The sequence below is a fragment of the Diadema setosum genome, chromosome 10 (assembly GCF_964275005.1).
Source record: "Diadema setosum chromosome 10, eeDiaSeto1, whole genome shotgun sequence".
In the NCBI taxonomy this organism is placed as follows: Eukaryota; Metazoa; Echinodermata; class Echinoidea; order Diadematoida; family Diadematidae; genus Diadema; species Diadema setosum.
The window spans coordinates 33,596,427-33,620,556 of NC_092694.1; the positions used below are offsets into that span (position 1 = coordinate 33,596,427).

Consider the following 24,130-nt stretch of genomic DNA (forward strand, 5'->3'; position numbering starts at 1 on the left):
GTGAGTAAAGAGAAGAAAGTTATCTACACCTTCTCACCTTCTTCCTCTTTCTTCTCATCTTTCTTTTCTCTTTCTTCCTTTTCTGCATCTTTCTTTTCTTCCCCCTCCTTTCCATCCTTCTCTTCGCTGCTCCCTTCCTTGGTCTTCCACTCTACCCTGTAGCCAGTCAGCTCTCCCTCAGAGGGCCGGGACCAGCAAACCTGCAGCTTGGTGGAGCCGACGTTCTCGACCTTTGGTTCCACGACAGGGTGGGGCTCTGTGGGTGAATGTATAATAGAAACAACACCATCAGCATTCACGTTGAGAAATAGCTGTTTTGTAATAATAATAATAATAATAATAATGATAATAATAATAATAATAATAATAATAATAATAATGATAATAATAATAATAATAATAATAACAATGATGATGATAATAATAATAATAATAATAATAATAATAATAATAATAATAATAATAATAATAATAATAATAATAATAATAATAATAATAATAGAGAAACTCTCATAAAGTGTTCATTCTACTTAAAAAGATGTATATCCACGGAAAGTATTGTACAAGCCTAGGGCATGTCCAATCTGTATCACAATAAGCCATGTGAAAAAGAAGGAACCAGCCTGCACAAAAAATGATGATGACACCATTAACATCTTTAATCAAGAAAATGTTGTTACAGTCATTTTAATAGTTGAGTACATACTTTCAAGGGTAGCCATTTTTTTTTAACTGCAAGCACGCTGACAGAACAATATAATAGCTTTCACCACCGTTAAGCACACGATAAATCGATGCTCAGGCGTACAAGAGTGTAGTACAGATTGTACACTGTATGTGGGCTAACGCATGATGTATGGCGGACTTCCAATAATAAATGATCGCATTAGCTCACCAGAGCCCAGGCTCTGGCACACATGAGCTAGAAACAAACTACTTAGTATGTAACAAAACCTAAAAAAAAAACACCCCAAAAACAACAAAACAACAACAACAACAACAACAAAAACTCACTGGTATATTTGCTGACTGTGACAGCCTTGGACTCCACCTCCCCATTGATGGCATAGATCTGAATCTCATGCTCTCTGCCCGCCACCAGGTCACTCAGCTCACACTTTGTCTCGTCTCCTCCTTCCACCTTGACCTCTGACCTCTCGCCGTCACCCTTGGGCGAGCAGACGACCTTGTAGCCGGTGACCTCGCCATCCGGCTTCTCCCAGGTCAGCTGGATGGTGTCCAGGGTTGATTCAGCCGAGGGATTCTTGACCTGATTACTCTCAGAATCTAGAAGACGAAATGAGATAATGGTTGGATTTTAAACATTAACAAAATTCTTACAAACTACACAATATATTGCATCATATTTATATCCTCATGATTTATATACAACTGTAGCATGTACATGTATTCCAATATATGTTTGTACATCTTTTGCTGAAACAACTTACTGAATATAATGCATTACCACATATTACATATCATGAATGATATAAAGATGTAGAATACATTTCATATATTATGTACAGTGTATCATAATTGTACTACACACATCTTACACATGAAGTCCAATTATAATTGTTATTTTAGAAAATAAAAAATCACAAACTTTAAGGTTTGAACTAAAGTGTTATTTATCATTAACTTCTGAACATGTATTGGTGTTAGATGTGACAACACCAACAAGTATGAACATTCATACAAAATCTTTAATGTCGTGTTACTTCATTGCAGTACAAATCACATTTGTTGGACAGCAGCAAAACACTGGTTAATATTATTTTTTAATACAGCTCTTCTCCCTCCAGTAACTGGTCCACACAAAACTTGTCCCCTATACTGGGTTGTCAACATTTGTACCCTAGTTTGAACAACTCGTAATAATAAGGGCAAATGCCTTGAGTTTCTCTACTGTAAATAATGTGGAGGAATACACAAATTATAATCATTTTGTTTCATGGCAACCAGTGCACAGAGATTTGTGACATTAATAACCAAGCTGGGCAACATCTGAAAGTTATAAAATGTTAATCAAAGTGCTACCTACAGACTGTAACACAAACTTCAAGGCATGTGAACTCACAAACCAAACTCTCAGGAAGTCCAGCTATTAACATCAAGTTATCACACACAACGTTTCTTGACAGTTATACAAAACAAGGAACATATTGTGCTAAAGAAGAGAATAACAGCAAACAACACATCTTGGTATCTCCTCTTGTTCTAATACCCACATAAAGCATTGTGCAAGAACATGAAAAGAATAGTACAGATTTTCATCTCCCTTCTTTCATTCATTGTACACTCCATGTATAGTAGACAGTTGTATTTCATCTTGTGTCTTTCCTCACTGCACAGTGAAACAGCACACCCATACAAGCTTTTGAAAGCCTTACATAATGCAACTGCTGTCTCAAACACAGTTTACGTGATGCCACAACAGCATCATGATCTCAAGATCTTGTTCATAATTCACATTAAGTTACACAAAACATGTACTCCATTTCCTTAGTTACACTCGAAATAATAAAAAAAAATACTACAGTACATGTTGTACATACATGTACATCATTATTAATTGTGCGAGTTGTACACTGCATGATCGTGGATACCACAATCTCTCCTTGGGTTAGTAATGTGCTGAGAAGGCATTTTTTACAGGTGCATTGTGCTCTGTCAGAATCCACTTCAATCTCTGCATCCAACTGAACTCAAGTTTATACCTCCTTCATCATCATTGGGCACTGTGGATTTACAAGAAGAAGAAGAGATACATTGATTAGTTTAGAATATAACCTAACTACTGCGACTACAGTGAGACCTACATGTAAGATGACGTCAGTCACCTTTCTTCTTACTCATACACGCATGTCAACAGCAACATTGACAAAAATTAAATTCTATCAAGATTTCAGTAAAAATGAATACACTTCCTCAACAAATTGATTTCAGCACAACAGTTCACAAAGTCTACACAGAAAATATACAAACCTACTTCGCAATTGCACTTTGTCACAACATCTACAGTAAAATGTATAATGTGCAATATTTCAGCAAAGAGAAAATGCACAGTTCTTTTACACATGCATTCAAAATTCTACGTCTTGCCCAGAATTATTGTTTCATATTTCTTTTTGTCAGCAGCAAGTTCAAGTCAGTAGAAAGCAAAGCAGTATTTGTTGTTGTACTCACAGGTTTTGGCATTGAGTTTAACTCGTTCGCTCTTCTTTTCCCCATTGAGAGCATAGATCTTGATGATGTAAGCCTGATCCGGAAGGAGACCGTCCACTGTAACTTTTGTGTTGCTGGGATCATCTATCTTGATGTCTTTAACGTCTGCATCTTCCTTTGATTTGCTCTTCTTTTCCTTCTTCTCTTTCTTCTTGTTTTTCTCATCTTTCTGGGATTCATCTGGTGTTTCCGCTTTGGCGACATCATCACCATCATCCTTTTCACCATCATCTTTTGATTTGCTCTTCTTTTCTTTCTTCTCCTTCTTTTTGCTCTTTTCATCCTTGGGAGATTCTTCTGTTATGCCTTCCTTCGCATCATCCCCGTCATCTTTTTCAGCTTCGTCGATATCCGTGGCAAATGCCACTGATTTCCTCTTGGTTTTCTTCTTCTTCTTGGATTCTTCATCTTTCTCACCATCATCCTCATCATCGCCTTCCGCTTCTTCTTTCGCCTCTGCCTCATCTTTCTTCTTTTTCTTCTTCTTCTTTTTCTCCTTCTTCTCTTTCTTGTCAGAATTCTCATCACCTCCCAGATCCTCCTCTGCATTCTCTTGCTCAGGACCTTCAAGAGTCGCTCCTTCCAACTTCTCTCCGTCCCCCTCCTCCTTGGTTTCATCTTCTCTTCCAACCAGTCCTTCGTCACCTTCGTCTTCTTTCTCTTTCTTTTTCTTTTTCTTCTTCTTTTTCTTTTTCTTCTCCTTGCCTTCTTCACCATCATTGTCCTCCTCAATATCAGCATCTTCCTTTTCACTTTCTTCATTACCATCCTCTAATGCTTTCTCTTTCTTTTTCTTCTTTTTCTCCTTTTTCTCCTTGTCCTTCTTCGCATCCTTGGAAACGGTGGCTGCTTCATCATCATCATCAACCTTGTTAACATCATCATCCTTATTGTCAGCCTCTTCTTGCTCTTCATCCCCTTCTTTGCTCTTCTTTTTGCTCTTCTCTTTTTTGTCTTTCTTTTTGTCTTTCTTCTCCTTGCTCTTCCCTTCCTCTACTTTTTCCTTCTTTCCATCTGTAGAACAAGTCACCAGGTATCCGGTAAGATCCCCTTGTGGCCGTTGCCAGGACAACACCAGGGATGTTGTGTTCGTCTCTTCAACTACTGCATCGGTAACAGGAGATACTTTGTCTGAACTGGCAGGTGTCTCTTCTGATCCTAAGAAGTACATTGTATAATCAAAAAGAAAGACAACAGAAAAATATATATTTCATAAATCTTGCATACACAGCATATACTGCTGTAAAACAGTAATTAATTTTCTGATACAACGAAGCGTGATAACATTTTACTTGGTAAGATGCATCAAAATCTTGATACTGATACACGTATGCTTCATGTTTAAGCATCACAGTGCTCTGTTCGCCCAATGGCACTCAATCTGGAGTGCTTCCCCATACCAGTTAGCACAGATTTCTGAAAACTAATCGTCAATGAGCAGGATTAACTATTAATCTCCTTTAACCCTTTTGTGTCACTGTGAGCTTCCTGTTGGACTGAGGCATAGCACCTGAGTGGGCTTGCTGAAACTTTAAAACAAGGTCAAAACACTGATCAATTCAGTGCTCATTTCTGTCGATGTAGGCCAATATGTCAATCAGTTGCAATGAAAACATCTCGACAGAAGAATTTCATCATGAATATGAATAAGTTCAAGTTCAGATGGATAAAGAACACTGTGCAAGGAAAGAAAAGCTTGTACATTGTAAGTAACCAAGGCATGTTAAGGTTTACAGCCTTTTTTTATTATTAACAGTATACTGGGTGTCATAATTGCTACACTTACATGTACATTGTACAAACGTTGTACCTACTTTATGCCAGAAAAAAAGTCCACTCTACTTTGTTATATGCAATACCTCATGGCACAGCTTATTATAAACAAACAATCACTTTTTTTTCGCAATCCCTAGGGCTTAATGTTGTACATGGCTGCATACTGCATTCAGCACTCTATTTATTACATATAATGTGTGACAAAAAAAAAGTATAGCTATAATCTCCAATACTTACCCGTAGTGGCTGATAGCGAAACCTTTTCACTCTCTCCTTCCTCATATCTGGCGAAGATCTCCAACTTGTACTTTTGCCCACTTGACAGGTCAGTGAACTCTGCCACCAGGGTGCTGGGGTCATCGACCTTGACCTCTGACATGGGGTCAGCATCACGACCTTTGGCCTTGCAGGTCACACGATAGCCGGTTACAGCGCCCTCTGGTCTGTCCCAGGTCAGACTGATGGTGGAGGGAGTGGTCTTAGCTTGAGGGTTAGATACTGGCTTCAGAGCTACAACAGGTCCTGTGGAAAAACAGCACGTATAATGTAAAAATATAAACTAGATTGTGAATAACAATGTACCATGTATAATGTGTGGCAGTGGTACTTTTGTTACATGGTGGTGTCGAGGTGGTGGTTGTGATTGTGGTAAGGTGGTGGTGGTGCTGGTGGTAGTGGTGATGGTAATGGTGGTGGGGGTAATGGTGATGGTGATGGGGGTGGTGATAGTGGTGATAGTAGTAATGGTGGTGGTAATGGTGATGGTGTGAGTGATTGTGGTGGTGGTGATGGTGATGGTGGTAGTGGTGGTGGTAATGGTGATGGTCATAGTGGTGGTGTGGTGGCAGTGGTACATTGTAGTGGTGATGAAGGTGATAGTGATAGTGGTGGTATGGTGATGATAGTGGTGATGGTGGTGATGGTGGTGGTAGTGGTGGTATGGTGGTGGTAGGGGTGACAGTCACAGTGGTAGTGGTGGTGATGGTAATGGTGTGATGGTAGGGATGACGGTCATAGTGGTGGTGGTGATGATGGTGGTGGTGGTGGTGATGATGGTGGTGGTGGTGGTGATGATGGTGGTGGTGGTGGTGATGGTATTGGTGATGTGGTGGTGGAAGTCCTGTGGGCTGTGTGGTCATGTGGAATATGAAGTAAAAATTAATCAAATCTTTTTGCCCTGTACAAACATGCATGCAAGGTATTGACACTGATAGCATAACACTAATGGAGTATTGAAATGCAATGTAATTGAGCGTTTGGAAACAAAACCTACACTCCATCACTGATATCAAATTAATTTCAAATATTACACAGACACAAATTGCAGACATTTATCTTTGTCTGATTTTTTTATTTGTTTTTTTTTGTATTTTGTTGTTGTTGTTGTTGTAGGGAAAGTCAACATACCAGGTTTTCCTGTCAGTGTAACAGCTTCACTCTTAGTCTCCCCATCGAGGCTGAAGATTGAAATCACATACTCCTCATCAAGTTCGAGGTCTTCAAATGTCGCTTTGGTGACGGTTGGGTCTTGGAGTCTAATTTCCTTATTATCATCATCATCATCATCATCATCATCTCTCTTTGATGCTTTGTCCTTTTTCTCTTTACCCTCCCCTTCTTCTTCTTTGGCTTTCTTGTCTTTTTTGTCCTTCTTTTTCTTCTTCGTCTTAATCTTGTCACTCTCTCCATCCTTCTTAGCATCATCTTCTCCTCTAGGTTCATCCTCTTCCTTTTCAGTTTCTCCTTCCTTCTCTCCATCCTTGGTATTCTCCTCTTCTCCATCCTCCTCCTTCTTATCTTCACTCTTCCTTCTCTTCTTGTCACTCTTCTTCTTCTTCGCCTCCTTCTCTCCCTTGCCGTCTTCGCCTTCTTCGGTTGCTTTCTCCTCGCCCTCCACCTCGGCATCCTCTGCCTTTTTCTTGTCTTTCTTCTTTTTGTCCTTTTTCTTCCCGTCCTTGCCGGCCTTTCCCGTGGAGCATGTGATCAGGTAACCTTTGACCTCGTCGCCGGGTCTCTTCCAGGACACCTTGAGTGATCCGGGGCCAGGTTCCAGTTTGGCCTTCTTGACGGGAGGCAAGGTAGGCAATTCCCCTGCAAGAAAAGAGATGGACAGTGATGAATTCAACATCTGGAAAAAAACAATTCTCAAAAATGTCTTCTTATAGTGTAGTTCCGTAAAGCTTCGTGTCAAGGACTTCACTGTAGCTTTAGGAAAAAATTAGAGTGTCAGTGAGAGTAGACAGTGACTTTGAGAGTGGGCTTCCCTCATTCACTCCAAGGCCAAGGGGAAGGCTAAGGGGAAATGACTGTGATGCTTGAAACTACTTATGTGCTTTGTTGACCCATTAGCGCAGGTGTGTGCAAACTAGGCTGTCAATGAATAGAGATTACCTAATCCCCTTAATCCTTACTGTGTCAGCATGGCCCTCCTGTTGGACCTACAGTGTATACAATGGACGCACATTGCTACACCTGAATGGGCTTGCTCCTCTACAACTAGGTCAAGTTTGAAGGGATTACTGAATGGGCTGCTGAACTGACACTCATTGTTATACACCTGAATGTGCTGGCTATAAACCTACAACATTGTACAATGCTGTGAAGTTTGGAAGATTTAACTGATACACAAACACCTTCAAAGAAAGTCTAACTGCTTGGTGGGCACGTAAAGGGTTATTTGGACAGTTGGGCAGTTATTAACCCAATGAGGACGAGTCCCAAGTATACTTGGTCAAGTGTCTATGGGAAATGCGTGTTGTGGTAGCAAAATCAGCCCTTCCTCTATGGGTTAAAACAGCAGTATGCATGCTGAGCACATACAGCTGTACAGTTGTGCAATGTACATGTAAGTAAAACAATCTCTGACTTACTGTATCATTGGCTTTGATATATTGTACCCATTGTAGTTATCCTCAGGATGGTACTCTCTATTTTGGAATGTGCTGTTCATGTCACATTTGGTCATATGCAAAATTGCCAAACTAATGATGCAAGAAGTCAGATTCATGAGGCACTGTGTACTTACTGGCTTTTACCGTCACTGAAGACTTTTCTTCCTTTTCTTCCCCGTTCACTGCGCAGACATGAATCTCATACGTCACGCCCTCATCGAGGTCGGCAAAGGTCGCAGAGGTCGTGCCGGGGTCGTCAACCTTGACCTCCCTAAGAGCTGGGTCCCCCTCGGCGAGGTCAGATCCTTCAGGCTGGCAGGTGATGGAGTAACCTGTCATTGCGCCCTCTGTTGGTTGCTTCCAGGTAGCCAGGATGCTGGTGTCTTTCCACTGGGCGGATAGGTCTTTGATTTTAGGAATGGGTTTGCTCTCCTCCGCCTTTTCTTCTTCTTCCTTCTTCTCTTCTTCTTTTTCCTTCCCTCCCTCTTCCTGTTCAGTTGGCACATCTTCTTTCACTGCAAATATATCAATTAAAATGGCAAAGTTACTCATGGGACTCAGCATAGTCACAGTTTGGTCAAAGTTTTTCCTTTTTTAATTGTATTTTAGTGTGATCACTGAATCAACTACAATATGTTGCAAGATGGCTATGTACAGAACAATAAAGATGATAAAACTACATAGGATATCTCTGCAATGAAAAAGCACATCATATCATAAATCTGGCAAAACTACATTTGTAGCATTGTAAATCACTTTGGGTGCGTTCAAGCGCTCTAAAGCGAACCAAAGCGAATTGAACTAAAACGTACCATGCTAAACTGCGGCAAATTTGGAGCATTTGAGCACTCTGTTGAGAAAGCATTCCTCTTGAGTTATTTTTAGATGGGATTACACATTTCGTAGTGAAAGGGTCATTCAACTGGCGAGCTTGAACTAATTACAGATGTCCCCAACAAAGAAAATAAACCCTTTTCATCGTGATGTACCTATATGTATGTATGTGCATGTCACATGCAACTATTGGTACGCTTTTGGTGCCCTTTGGAGCACATTAGGAAGTGGTCCACATTTGGCTCGGTACAGTATGGTACGATACATTTTTGGAGTGTTCGAACGCTCCTCTGGCGTGGGTACGGTACAGTACGGTTCGCTTTAAGAGAGCGCTCAAATGCACCCTTTGATGCACACTGCTCTTACTTGTCTTGGCTTTGAGTTGCACTTTTTTACTCTTTGTCTCTCCGGCCAGAGTGTAGATTTTGATTACATAGTCTTCATCCGGTTTGAGGTCTTCAAACGTCGCCCTCGTCTCATCAGGATCGGAAATTTCCACCTGTCTCTCTTCTCCTTTCTCTTCCTCTCTGTCTTTTGAATCCTCCTTCTCTCCATCCTCATCCCCTTCTTTCTTCTCCTCAGATTCATCTTTCTTTCCCTTCTTCTTTTTCTTGTCTTTCTTCCTGGACTTCTTGTCCCTGGGGGTGCTGGATGAGGAGGCTACAGGCCGACAGGTGACCAAATAGCCAGTGACATCTCCAGCCGGCTTCTCCCACACTATGCTCAAAGATGTGGTACCAGTCTGTGACACCGCAGCCTTTTCTACCTTGTTGACTTGGACAGCTTCTTCTTCCTGGTTGACTTCGACAGCTTCACTGGGAGAACCTGTAAAGTGAGGCCGAACAGCGAACGTTGATTTCTCAGGTGAATCAACAACAGAAGTATAGGGCATTGGGTATGGTATTACTTCTTCATAAAACGGTGAGAACATGTTCTATAACCTAAAGATTCATTGACATACAGTGTCTCAGTACGGAGAAGAAATCTGATCAAATCATATCAATGTTATGCAATATTCATACACATACAAAATACACACAATAAGCAAGGCCCCTCTGGTTTCAATTGCCACGACTATAGTACATTTCCATAAAATACATCAAACAAAAACTGTTTCATGGACACATACAAATACTTGTACTTATTAACTCTCGGTATGCTTAGAGCGTTGATTGGCACAGAAAACCTACAGCATTATACATACTGTCTAAAGTCCATGGTGCAGAACTGGTTGAGATATTCAAGCATCTAGCCTGTCAGTACACATACATCATGTCCTGCCACTGCAGACACAGTGGTGTACTTACCAGTCTCTGCTGTGACGGAGATGGGAGCACTTCGGACTTCGGTTCCCACAGCAACGATGCACACCATGTACTCCGTCTTTGGTTCCAGGCCTTCAAATGAAGTCTTCTCAACATCTGGGTCTTCCAGTATCACCTTCAAGGTTTCAAAACGTGACATAGACATAGACAGTGATAGCAAAAAAGACTCAATGGAAGAAAAGGGCCATTTCCTTTCTTAGTATCTGTTTGTGTGGCAATATGTTCATAGATTGATAGTGTAACAGTTGGCAAATTGCACCAAACTGAAATGACATACATGTATGACTGTAGTTTGCACAGTATTCATATCACAATAGCAAAACAGTATGATTCACTCATCGGTTTCCACTTACAAATTGAAAGCATCACTGAAAGCAGAAATCATGAAACTTTATTGGCAGACTATCATAACTTAACACGTTGAGGATGAGTACTGAGTATACTCAGGCAAGGGTCTATGGGAAATGAGTGTTGTACCAAAATTAGCTCGTCCTCAACGGGTTAAAGACATACCCAAAACTGGAGTATAATACATGTAGGTAATGCAACAAGCAGTTGCATCAGTTGAAAATGTTCAAATTCACAGAGAGCTTTGTGGAATTTGGTCTACAGAACACTCTGAACTTACATAATGTATTACAAGAGGTTTACATACTCTAACTGCTTGAACATGAAAGGAAAAAAAAATCAAAGACCTACCTCCTTGATGAGTGTCTCAGGATCGTTCTTTAGCACACAGATGAGATGGTACCCTGTAATAGGACCCTCAGGTTTTTTCCATGTGACTGTGATTTCGTTGACGGCAGCCTTGGCCTCAACATCAGTGACGGGAGGGACGTCCTCTGAAGACTCGCTGGGCTGGGCATCCAGGAGCTCCCCGATTTCCAGCAGCTGCTCGATTCCGGCGTTGATGTCCATGTCGATGTCTGCGGAAGCTGGGTAATAAGAAGAATTGGTGTAGCATCACAGTTTTGGAATAACATGAGTTTTTTTCTCTCCCTCTGTCTGCTCATTACAGGGAGAAGCTCTCATTTACAAAAGAATAGAAATAGAAACACATGGCACACATATTCAGCTACAATAAATTTTTGACTATGGAAAATTTGCCTAATGACAATGACTTTCCGATTTCAGGTCACTGACAGACACCTCTAATATCTAAAAGAAAAAAAAAAAATCCATAGATATTGATATATTCTCTGTATTTACCATCAAAACTTAGGGTGATGTTTCACACTATTTCTTTCCTACAGACCAAAAACTGTAATGGAAACCAATAAGTCCTGCACAGACAGAGCACTACAAAACACATTCTGGCATTAGGGGCAGTTTCTGAAATCTAGCCAACAGTTGTGTAAGATTTTTGTTTTCCCCTGGAATACAGACGCATTTGCCTCCATCATCACACAATATCATGATTGTTTGAACTGGTTCCATGACATTTGCTGCTGCGACGATTCCTCCCATGAAATATCTGTAAGCTAAGCCGGACATAAATTCTACCCACAAACATAATCCTCTCCCTATCCCAATCCTTACATCAAACTAAACCTAAAACCATAACACAACCCTAACCCTCAGACCTTGGAATAATGTACATTGTAGTATTTAGAGTAGAGCGATTGTCACAGGAGCAAATGTTCTGTCAATTTTGGAACTCACTTGTCTTTCCAGTCAGCTTCACCCTGTCACTCTTCTTATCTCCGACCAATGTGTAGATCTTGATCACGTACTCCTCCTCGGATTTGAGGTCCACGAACAAGGCTCTCGTCTCCCCGGGGTCTTCGATTCTTATTTTCCTCTCTTCCACAACTTTCTCCTCCTCCTCCTCCGCTTCCTCATCCTCTCCATCCTTCTCATCACCATCACCATCTTCTTCTCCTTCTGTTGCCTCATCCATCTCCTTTTTGCTCTTCTTTTTCTTCTTCTTCTCCTTCTTCTTGTCCTTCTTCTTGGACTTCTTCTCCCTCGGCGTGTTGGCCGAGGCTGCCGGCAGACAGGTGACCAAATATCCGGTCAGGTCTCCCTCGGGTCGCTCCCAGGCTATGGAGAGAGATGTGGCTCCAGTCTCGGATATCACAGCATTCTGGACCTTGGGGATTTTCAGTTTCTCTGTGAGAGAGAAGCATCAAGAGCAGGTAGAAGCACATGATCATGAGAACCAAGAAAGTTTTAACCCTTAATGTCCTTTGTTCCCTGATTAGCACACAGGCTGGAGTGCTTGCTTCATCAATGGACACAGTTGTCTGGAAACTAAATGTCAATGAATAGAGATTACCTAATTCCCCTAATCCCTTTCATGTCATCATGGTCTGCTCCTGGTCAGACTATGGCACATTGCTACACCTGAGTGGGCTTGCTACTCTACAACTTGGTACAGATGGGATGGGTTTTCACTGAATGCTGAGTACAGCATATAACCTGATCACAAGAGCTATTAAATGGGAATCATATATCAGTGCTTGTCACGTCCCAGAATATAACCATTCAAAAAAAAAAAAAAAAAAAGCTTTGGGTACATACAAGTATATATTGTAGGTTCACACTAGGGTAAAAGGTTTATAGCTGAAGATACTCAAATTTGACAATTTCAAATGCTGCTGTGAAGATACATCTGGGACAACTCAAAACGAACCTGTGTCTGCACTAAAAGGATATTCCTTACAAACTGTAATTGTAACTGTTGTAAATTATTCATTCATAACAAGAACAATCACAGAGTGGAACACACTGCCATTAACAGTCACTGACATTAAAAACAAATATATTTTCAAAACAGCAGTTCTCTACAGCATAGAAGAGCAAAGCAATCAACTTCCAAACTTCTCTACCTCTGCGCTATCTACACTGGCGCACCCTCGTCCAGTTGGCCCATGCACTGGGATGCTCGATAGCACCCAAGAAGAAACTACAGGACGTACGAAGAAAATAGTCAGATGATGATTTAAACTTACTGGTTTCCGCGGTGACAGTGGCAGCTTCACTTTTGGCTGACCCGTAGAGAGCCACTACACTGACCAGGTACTCTGTCTCCTCATCAAGGTTCTCAAGTGTGGCTGACTTGTGGTCTGGGCTGTCAAGAGAAATCTGAAGATAAATACAAAGAAAATGGATTATTTGGAGCCAAGAGAGTAACATACAGTTTGTCACATCTATTCAGGGAATATATTATGGAAGACCTCCTTCAAGTAAAGAAAGAAATGCACACAGTATTATACATGTGTTGTGACTATCTAAATAGGTTCAATATTGGAAGCTAGAAATGTTATTATATTCTTTATTCGCTTCTTACAAAGCACATATATATACAGTAAAATATTCCTAAAAACATGCAGATACAATGTGTAGACATGGATACAGAAATGAAAAAAAAAAAAATTAAACAGACACACACATAGGTCTAAAAATGCCCTCAGGGAGATCCAACAGACATCCACATAATATTTTCGCCCATCAACCCTCCCAATGGTCAGACTGCTACTAAAGTGACATATGTATTCACAATGTTGATGTTGGTTATAATGAGAGATCAACTATGCATCAGGAAAAGATTGCTATAACACGCATTTCCCACAGACACCTGCCCGAGTATTCTTGGGGGTCATTTTCAACAGGTTAAAGGTACATTTTGAAGCTGAACTTTATGAAGTGTGCCTGGCACTGAAGATACAGTTGTATGACTTCTCTCACCTCAGCAACCGTCGAATCGGGATCGGCTTTGGGGACACATGTGACATGGTATCCTGTGATGTCTCCCTCTGGAGGCTTCCAGGAGACAGTCAGTGAGTTGGATGTGGGTGTTGCAGTGACCTTCTTTACTGGTGGGGTGTGGTCTGCTTTAGGGGAATTCTCTTCTTCACTCTTCTTCTCTGGGTCAGGCACATCACCTGAAAGTAAACACATGGTTTTATTTGTACAAGTACAGCAGTCTACAAAGTATACACCATACACACATTTGTATGACACATGTACATGTATCTTTACGCTTTGGCCAATAACCTTCTTCTACACTGTACAAGTTCATACTGCACTAGCAGTACTATATTTGTGTACACATTTTGTACATGTACAACTCTACATGTATTACTTTTCTTATTCGGGTGATTCGTCTTCTTTTACAAATTGTTTGAAGTGTCTAGTGTACATGTACCTCTAATTATCACTACAACAATGTTAATGAAGACTTTGTACAAAATTGTAGGTGCACCAAGATTTAGAATATGCAATAAAAAAACTGTTTGATCAGAGAACATTTTGTACGGTGTACCTATGTGCATACACACACTCCAAGCACAAAGACTTAATACACATCAAAGTCAAGAATCAAACTGCAAGGAAGTAGGTAGTGATGTTAATCCACAGCAAACAAACTTGAGTTAAAGGAGACTTATTTTTTTTTTTCTACTGTACATAGAGAAGTCCACGCCCTGTCTGCAACTACTGAAAATGTATCCTACAATTCTACTTCACGCGAAGATGCTGTTGTATGGCTAAATTACTGACATATACAATCGGTCATCTAAAAATATTTGTTAGGATGTACAATAAAATACAGTAGTTGTATAATCTCACCCAAGGCTGATTATAGTGAGGTGTTCTATGTACAGTATGACTGTCACATTAGATACTTAGCTATGGCTAGATACGACTACAAAAAGTATGGAGGCAATTGCATAATATCAAAGTGCACTAGGGTGCTACACAACACTTACATGTACCCTTTATTATGTATGATGAAGAGCCAGGTATAAAATGCATTAATTGTATAAAGGGGGACTGCCTCATCTAAAAGTTACAAGTAATAGGTTAAACACAGTGTACCTGTTATGGTGCAAGAGAAAAAGACAGTACATTGTGGGTAATATCATTAGCCATTTACATTGTAACATATGATAATTTAATACAGTATAAGCAATTGTAACGGTTCACCTCTTCAAAAGTAGATAGTGCAAAATAACTGCAAACACATCAAACTTCAGTGCTGCCAGAGGATTCAAAACAGATGGCATACTTACTCGTCTTTCCTTCAACTTTAACTCCGCTGCTTTCACGCCCGTCGCCAGAGACGGCGTATATCTTTGCCACGTACTCCGTGCCGGGGGCCAGCCCCGAAAACGTGGCTTTTACTTCCGCGGGATCGTCAATTCTGACGTCCTCAATCTCGGAACCCTTTCCACCAGATTTCGGGGAGCAGCTCACGCGGTAACCCGCGATGTCCCCATCTGGTTTCTTCCAAGAGACGACAAGCGAGTCGCCCTCCCCAACAATGGAGGCTTTCCGAACTTTACTAACTTTAACATCCTCTGAGGGTCACACAGTCAATGGAAATTATTTGTTTTTGTTTTTTTGTTTTTTCATTCAAAATTGGTTCATTTAGGTTGTTTTTTTTTTTTTTTGGGGGGGGGGGGAGGAGGGTCCACATCATGTAAGGAATGCATTAAGAGTAAATGGAATGCAAGCAAAAGAAAAGTAGACAATAGTCAATATCAAATCTTCACACAGGTTGCATGTGAAAGACCGGGTATTACAAAAAACAGCGCCGTTAGATACGAAGTCAGAAACCATTTTTCAGTTATATGCTACTTTGATTTTTCTTTTAGTTATTTTTCTCCAACTGTAATTCAAGCTACGCATGTACATGTTGAATGCACCTATATAATATATCCTTGTAGGCAACTCACACATACACCACACTGCTAAATGTATATTTGTATGTCTACTTCTCTCCCTCTTTCAACCGTAAAGAAATACATCAAGGCTATAATGGCGTATTGAATGTCTTTTTTATACATAAATCTATACTGTAACATACAAATTTACAAATGTACATACATATAGGTACATCAACACAAAAATCCAAATAAAATCACATACAGTAAATACAATTTACTGTACACGTACAATATGTAAAAGGGCAAGTCCAAGCTATTTGATCACACAAGACTGAAAATTCAAAATGGGTCAATCTACATAAACTTGTTATCATTTTAAAGCTAAGAAGTTAAAATACATGAATTTCAAAAAGAAAAAGTAAAAATCCTTCCGCATAACTAGCAATAAATTAATTAATCTGCATAAATTAAAATTTAGAGTAACGCGTGGGACATTCAAAAATTCTGCATTTTAAAATATATCTTTTAATTTTTACAAGTTTTTATGAAAATAAGTATGGTGACCTTAAGTCTGACTAACAAGTTATCATGACTGTGATTTTCAGTTTCTCAACTGATTAAATATGCAAATGAGGGATGGGCCAAAATTAGCATGTCCCACGCGTTACTTTTTTAGGTCATTATTTCTCATTTGCATAAAAGTGAATGATTTAATTGACCTGAAACTTTCAAAAGACCAAATTCACAATGGACCTAATCATATCCAAGAGATAAAAAGTTAGTCTGATAAATCTCATACTTGCAATTTGCAATTAGATTTAGTAACGCGTGGGACATTTTAGTAACGCGTGGGACGATTTGTGTACAAGTCAATGGAAGTGTACTAAATCTTAGTCTTCTATGGGAAATGTGTACATTATTGAGGGATTTTTTGTAATTTTCTGAATTCTGACTTGAAATTTGGTGAAAAACTCCACTTTGGATAAATAATTCACAAAAGATCATTACATGCTATTTTCAAGGTCACATTCAATGTCAAATGTCAAAAAATAAAGGATAACACAGGCATTTCATATTCTTTATTATATCTATTGTTTTGGTGGGTCTAAATCATTTGAATTTGCAAGAATTTTCAGAAATACATCTATTTAGATAATTAGTACCCCATATTAAAGTTTCTCTGAGCATATGTGCAATTCACATCACAATATTCATAGTGACAAAAATGTCCCACGCGTTACTTGTCCCACGCGTTACTATACCTATTTTTCTATAATTGACCTTGAGAGAAAACAGTTTCATGATTTTTTCTGAAATGTTTTGTTTCAGGTACAGTAATTGTTGTAGGAAAAGATGTTTGTAATGATTTTATAGTATACCAAGTATTTTCACAATAATTGAGATAAAAGTAAAAGAAGAAAAAAAGGACAATTTTTATGGTCCCACACGTTACTGGAGAATAAATTTGCATAAATTAAATACTGAACGCGTGATTCTCATTATTTCTATTGTTTTGAATGAAGATACCTACTAGCTATCAAAAGCAACCCAACATATGAAGTTTCAATCTTAACAGTGCAATATAGGGCTAAATCTTCTTATGATGTCCCACACGTTACTGGTGCAAAATAGCTTGGACTTGCCCAAAAGTAATCTAAATGAATCCATTGGATGATGTTATCAAATTCTAGACTGAAAAAAAGAATGGCATGTTTTAAAAATCTCAAGATCTTCTCTCTCTCTCTCTCTCTTCTTCTTCTATTTCATTTGGGTAATGTTTTCTCTTCATACATGTAAGTTTTGTGCTTTCTGAAATGATATTACATGTATTATTATTATCATTATGACTATTATATTGTGTGAAATATTCATTGTAACAAGTTTTCCCTCTTCCTCTCTCATTCACTTGCTACAAATTGTGCTTCTGATACCAACTTAATGTACATTGTACACACTTCACTCATGATTCTAGTATGAACTTAAACTGGATTATAATAGAGAGACTACCATCATACATCATACATCATACATGTACATGCATTCTATTTATCATTGTAATCTGGGGGCTTTACGCCTTTTCAAGCAACCGCTTTTTGTAGTCCCCGTTCTCCTCATCAATACTTCTTCTTTTTTTGTTTACTACGTTGATCTCACAATGTATTTGTTTTATGATGATTGAGAGGAATAAACGAATTGAATTGAATTGAATTGAATTGAATTTTTCAATTTTTTTTTTCAACCATTTACTGTATATCATTCCACATAATGTCAACTGTCAAGAAAAGACCTTACCTGTTCTAGCAGAGATAGTGACTTTCTCGCTGCCCTTGTCTCCGTACATGGCGACGACATCTACCATGTACTCTTTACCGGATGAGAGACCGGTGAACTTTGCACTGGTCTTGTCAGCATCATCTAGTATTAGCTCTGGTTCATCACCTGAAAGAAATAATATATAAACTCAAATGAATAAAAGACTGAATGAAAAAATAGCTAGCTAGCAATTTAGCTAGATAGATAGATGGACGGACAAACAGATAGATACCAATGTACATAATTTAGAAAAATAGATCTTACATCTGGAGATAGCGTAGATAAACAGACATTAGATAAAAAGGGAGATAGATAGATAGACAGATAGATAGATACATACATACAGTTTACATACATACATACATACATACATGTGTACATACATCACATGCTGTAGATAGATAGGTTGACACATAAACATGTTCAAAGGATTGCTTTCTTCACTGATTGGCACAGCTGGCTGGAAACTACATAACTGTTAATGAATAGAGATTACTGATTCCAGGTAATCCCTATTGTGTCAACATGGCCGCCCTGTTGGACTGAGGCACATTGTTACACTTGTCTAAGCTTGCTAAACTTTACAACCAGGGGGGTGTTTCATCAACGCTTGTCATATATAGCGCTGACAACTTGAATCACCATAGCAACAGTCAGTGACCAGAGCATCTCAGCCAATCAAAACCAAGGATTTTGCTGAAATTGGTCAGCACCAACAGTTGTCAGCGCTGACAAGCGTTGATGAAACACCCCCAGGTCAAGTTTGGATGGATTGCTGAATGCTGATTAGGCCTGGGCATACAAAGGGTTAATTGATATTGAAGAGCGCCCCCACACTCACCATCAGCTGGCTGGAGTATGGCCCGGTATCCGGTCACCTCACCCTCTGGTCTCTTCCAGGAGACCTCGATGTGATCCGTCCCTGACTTGGTGGAGTGATTCAGGACCGGTAGGAGATTCAGCTCAGGTGTTTCTGGAGGAGGAAAGCAAGCCAATGAAACATAATGTACATGCAGGCAGTGTTTATGCACAGAAAAATGCATACGCTATGCTGGGCAAGTACATGCACATAATGTATACATATACAAGCTGTAAGTAGAGACAAAAGCCATGACAAAGAAACCACGAATACCAGAAATAGAACACTTTGTGGCATCTTGAAACATGAGGACCAACAAATCTCTTTGTCTATTTGTTGTTGTTTTTTTGTGCCTTGAGCAATCCTGATAGTACTGATTCATTTTGCTAGGTGATTTTATCATGTACATGTATGTACGTGTACATGTATTGAGTCATACACAGTGCTTATTTAGCCAACCTCGGGCAATCATTAAATATCTACACGGATGCACAATCACTTTGTGTTCGAGTCAAACTTCAAACACGACATATTCTACAAGCACATGTACATAGCAAAGCTGTCAAAACCACAAGATTTCTGCTCAATGGTTTTACCATTCATGTAACCATGCACACACTACACTGTAGCTGTAAGTTGCCAAGCTTCAATCGTGTACTTCAAGGAAAATACATTGGAGGACACTTGAGACAATCACTTTGTAATCATTGACTGACATCTTAATTTGTCAATCTTCAGTAATCAAGGCCTTATTATGGTTGATAGTTTTGATTTTATAAAATTTTTGTTTGAACTCACTCGTCTTTTCTTCCAGGGTAACCTTCTCACTCTCTGTCTCCCTGCTGACTGCGATGATCTGGACTTTGTAGTCCTTTGCTGGGTTCAGGCCGGTAAACTCGGCCGTCGTCGTGGCGACGTCGGAGATCTTCAGGGACGACTTCCGGGCGTCAGAGGGCGAGAGCTTGACCTTGTAGCCGGTCAGCTGGCCTTGAGGTGTCTCCCAGTCGACCTTGACCGAGGTCACCGTGCTCTCGATCTTTGCGCCCTCGACCTTGTTTGGTTCTGAAAAGTTGGAAGAAAATTTTGGGACTGTCATTTGTGGGCCACAGTAGACCATGCAACACTTGGGACATTGAATATTTACACTACATTGTATATGCAAAGTACGAAGCACATACCATTTTTATACACTATACAATGTACTTGAAAGACAAAGCCCTCTTTTTTGTAGCCAATTCATATCTACAGAGAATAGAAATAATTGTGAAGTCCAGACTATACTAGTGATTATCATTCAAAAATATCTGACTCCATTGAAAAACAACATAAGGTGTAAAGCAAACAAGTGTATGGACCACAAACACCACACAGAGTCAGAGGAGGGTTTGGGTACAGAACAAAGAAAACATTTAGGGTAGGTTTGAAGTCAAAGGCAGGGAGCCAAACAGGTACAAAAGGAGGATTAAAGCAAGGGGGCAAGCAGACAAAGGGATGGGTAGACTGGTGATAATCCCAAGGATCATAGGGGGCAACCTGTGAGGGATAAAGATGAATAGGGAGGCAACATCAAACAGGATAAGGAACAGCATAAGGGTAAAGAATACAAAAAGAGTGAAATAGCAACAGCATGAGAAAAGTGAAATTTTGTGGAATTCTCTTTAGCCCATTGAGGACAAGTCCCCAGTATACGCGGGCAAGTGTCTTTGGGAAATGTGTGTTGTAGCAAAATCAGCCTGTCCTCAACGGGTTAAAGCACCAGGCTTGCATCACTCACTGGTCGTGGCTTTGAGAGTGACTTTCTCCCCTTCAAGCTTCTTGTTGATGGCAATGATGCCAAACGTGTACTCCTTGCCAGGTGTGAGGTCAGCAAACATGACCTCCGTGGCCTTGGGGTCAGTCAGGGTCACCTGGGATTCCTTGGGGTCGGGCGGGTCGCAAGTCAGGCGGTAGGAGGTGACGGGCGTCGAGGGCGCTTTCCACGACAGGGTGATGCTGTCCGTGGTTGCCGTGGCAGCCTCTGATGTTACTGTGTTTGGAGCTGGGAAGGGTATTATCCATTGGAAACAAATTAAGAGCTTCACTGCAAAACGAATTAACTCCATTGTCGTTAATTTGAGATATTTGGCATTAGAGCTGTTGAAAAACAAAGAACATAAGGGATACAACTGATTTCTTATAATAACTTTCCATATTCCTTGATATGCAACAAGTAACGTGTAGGTACAACCCTATCACTGGAAAGGTTTTACTTTCTATATCTGATTATGGACTTACCTGTACATTTGTACTCTGAAATGTCTACAAAATGGTACTTCACCTGTTTTGTAATGAATCTCTTCAAACATCTACAGGTGTATTTTTTACCTCTGATTTGTCCTTTGACCCCTAAATATCATCATCAGAGAAGCAAATGGACATGCCATCTTAAGATGTTAAAGGTATGCTTCATTCTTGTAACATTGTTCACATAGTACTTTGTACTGTACTGTACCTTGTCTAATAGTTAGAGTTGCTTCAAATTCAGGTTACACAAATTAAAAGGATGGTGTGTATCGAGATTCAATCACAGTAAAGAATAGCAAATACATGCAAAAACAAAAAGAAAAGAAAAAGAAAGGAATTACAGTATTGTGTCAATTCCACAGTGAATGGTAATAAGTAACACACCTGCTTGTCTTGTACAATTGTACCTTTGCATACACAAGACAGAAGGGTATTGAATAATTTTGGCAGGACAGTTAAAAGCAAGGATAACTTAATCCTTTGATCATGCATAAAATGATATTATTAAAAGTGTTAATACTCAGTGTGTACTCAGTGTGTACTCAGAATTAGCCATAAGTGTTACTACAGTGCTTGCATACAAACTAATTCAGGCACTGTTTGCACATAACTTCTGTCACACTTGTGTTACCTGCAGCTGCTTTTCCAGGCACAAGAGTTCGCTCGATCTTCTTGTCTTCTTTTCCTGAGTCAAACCATCTAAAAGAGGAAATAGAGAATTGTTAGGTTAGTGTCACAGAAAGGGAAAAAAAATTAAACAAAACTGTTTTTTAGCAAAACTATCGAATGATGGCATCATGTCGAAATATATGAAATGTGTTCATACAGTGCAAATGCAGTGTTTTTATCAACAACATTAGTACAATTATGACTATTAAAATCTATGTGCTATGATTGGTAAATACAGATTTGCGTGCATTCAAGAAACAGCTTGTACATCAACTTGATTTACCAAACATCCTACATACACTGTACGTATGCAAAATGAACTATTACATTCAGAAAAAGCTACTTAACCCGTTGAGGGCGAGTCCCGAGAAGACCCGGGCAGGTGTCTATGGGAAATGTTGCAGCAAAATTAGCCCCTCCTCAGCAGCTTAAGCTGGCCCAACAATTCACAATTCAAAATTCTTTTTACCATGACTATGATACTGACTTACTTTTCGCACGGGAAGCAGACTTCCTGCTTGGCGTTCTTCGAGTCCTTCACGACAACCTTCTCCACGTACCAGCCCCGCCCCGCCTCCTCCGCGTCGTGACCCAGAACGACTTTTGACAGCTTACCGAGGAAGACTGCCTCCACCTCGAAGGCATCCATCTGGCCGGCCTGGAACGGTGCCTCGTTGGACGTCTTCGGCCTGACCAGACGGCGCTTGCCCGAGTCGTGGTTCTTCCCGACGAGGGCGATGTGCACGTTGGCATCGGTGGAGGCGTCGGACTCCGATCCAGTGAAGATTTGGACGTAGTATCGTGTTACTGGGTAAAAAAATGCATTTCACACATGAAGGAACATTTTAATCTTGGGAGGAGAGTTGCAAAGAAAATAAAAAATTAACATATTATATTTATGTGTACATCACTAACTTGTATAATGGCTATGCTGCACTGCACATGCTTCGTATAGGCCTACAGTGCAATCATATTTGCAGCGTTACGGTGAATAAAACTTGTATGAGCATTGTGTGTGACAGATTTCATACACGCATGTACCTGAAAAACACAGTGCAAAGGATGTAATATCCTTGGACACCTCATTAAAAGTCCTTCTCGTACCACTTTAATATCTGAACCACAGACAGAACCACATGCACGCCCGCCCCCCCCCCCCCCCCCCCCCCCGCCCCCAAAAACACACACACACACACAAATGACCAATGGCAATTCAATATGGTGGGAAAAAAATGCTCTACTAACCCGGAGTGGTCCTTTGGCCTGGCCAGACAGCAGCCATCTCCCTCCAGACGTCTCTGTCATCGTGCGTCCGCGACATCCACCGGTCCACATCAAAGACTTGCTCATCAGACGAGTTCAGGTTAATCATCCGCAGCGTCTTCAGGTACCAGCTACTGTCCTCACTCTCATGACCAGCGCGGACTTTCACCAGCTTGCCAATATCCCCCACGTTTATCTAGTCATCATAAAAAAAGAATAAAAACTTCTTTTCATATAAGTGATCCCCTTGAACCTTCACCAGTTTGCCAATATCACCCCAGTTTATATACTCATCGTAAAAAAGAATTAAACTTCTTTTCATATAAAGTGATCCCCTTGGAGCTTCACCAAATTGCCAATATCACCCAGGTTTATCTAGTCATTGTAAACAAGAACTAAAATTTCATATCATAAAATTGGTCCTCAGCATCTTGATGCTTTTATATTTTTTTTTTCTATTCTCCTTTCTTGGATAATCTTTATGCATGTATGTATCCATTGACATAAAAAGGATGAAAAATCTAAATGAAAAAAAAAATAGCAGATACAAGTCTTTTTCATTTTTAACCCGTTTAGGACGGTTTGCTTTGGCGAGCGAACACCCCCACAGACGGACAGGTTTTCCAAAATCGAGCCCGAACCGAGGGTTACTAAGGGGGTGTGACTTACGGTCCCGCTTTACCCAATCATCAAATTGCCGTGTATGCGGTGTAGGAATCCGCTTTCTGATTGGATGAATAACGACCGCTCATGAATAATAATGTCGCTTCCCTTCGTTATCTGGGTTCGCGCGCGCCGTTTGAACTTCACGTACTGAACGATCGTCAATTTACGTTCCCTCGTCAACTCAAATGAATAGCGTCTTTTATTATTGGGCACCAGGCTATGTCGAGGGTGTCGCAAATTTCTACTACATAATTGTCTTGAATTTACTGATTCATGGAGGCAATCTTTTATGGAAACTGTAATCCGTTGATCACAAGCCTTCAAAGTCTTTCAATGAAAAGCGATCGATCGGAGGATTGTGTACAGGCTTGCGTATTTCCATTTACACGACTGTAAGACACGCCAAGT

The 24,130-nt window shown here is 40.1% G+C and overlaps 1 protein-coding gene across 1 annotated transcript in view; it reads right to left on the bottom strand.

Moving 5' to 3' along the window:
• The window catches only part of LOC140233960 (uncharacterized), a 143,299-nt gene that overhangs the window by 38,366 nt on the left and 80,803 nt on the right, over nt 1-24,130 (bottom strand). The window contains exons 26-46 of the mRNA XM_072314048.1: nt 23,039-23,252; nt 22,285-22,600; nt 21,756-21,823; nt 20,616-20,879; nt 19,640-19,903; nt 18,824-18,955; nt 17,962-18,108; nt 15,069-15,360; nt 13,748-13,916; nt 13,012-13,144; nt 11,720-12,169; nt 10,757-10,992; nt 10,040-10,172; nt 9,099-9,557; nt 8,033-8,413; nt 6,415-7,098; nt 5,245-5,529; nt 3,163-4,389; nt 2,724-2,744; nt 1,015-1,287; nt 38-256 (exon numbers count right to left, since the gene is read on the bottom strand). Of these exons, the coding sequence (XP_072170149.1) occupies nt 38-256; nt 1,015-1,287; nt 2,724-2,744; nt 3,163-4,389; nt 5,245-5,529; nt 6,415-7,098; nt 8,033-8,413; nt 9,099-9,557; nt 10,040-10,172; nt 10,757-10,992; nt 11,720-12,169; nt 13,012-13,144; nt 13,748-13,916; nt 15,069-15,360; nt 17,962-18,108; nt 18,824-18,955; nt 19,640-19,903; nt 20,616-20,879; nt 21,756-21,823; nt 22,285-22,600; nt 23,039-23,252 (6,367 nt within the window). The remainder of the gene's footprint in view (nt 1-37; nt 257-1,014; nt 1,288-2,723; nt 2,745-3,162; nt 4,390-5,244; nt 5,530-6,414; nt 7,099-8,032; nt 8,414-9,098; nt 9,558-10,039; nt 10,173-10,756; nt 10,993-11,719; nt 12,170-13,011; nt 13,145-13,747; nt 13,917-15,068; nt 15,361-17,961; nt 18,109-18,823; nt 18,956-19,639; nt 19,904-20,615; nt 20,880-21,755; nt 21,824-22,284; nt 22,601-23,038; nt 23,253-24,130) is intronic.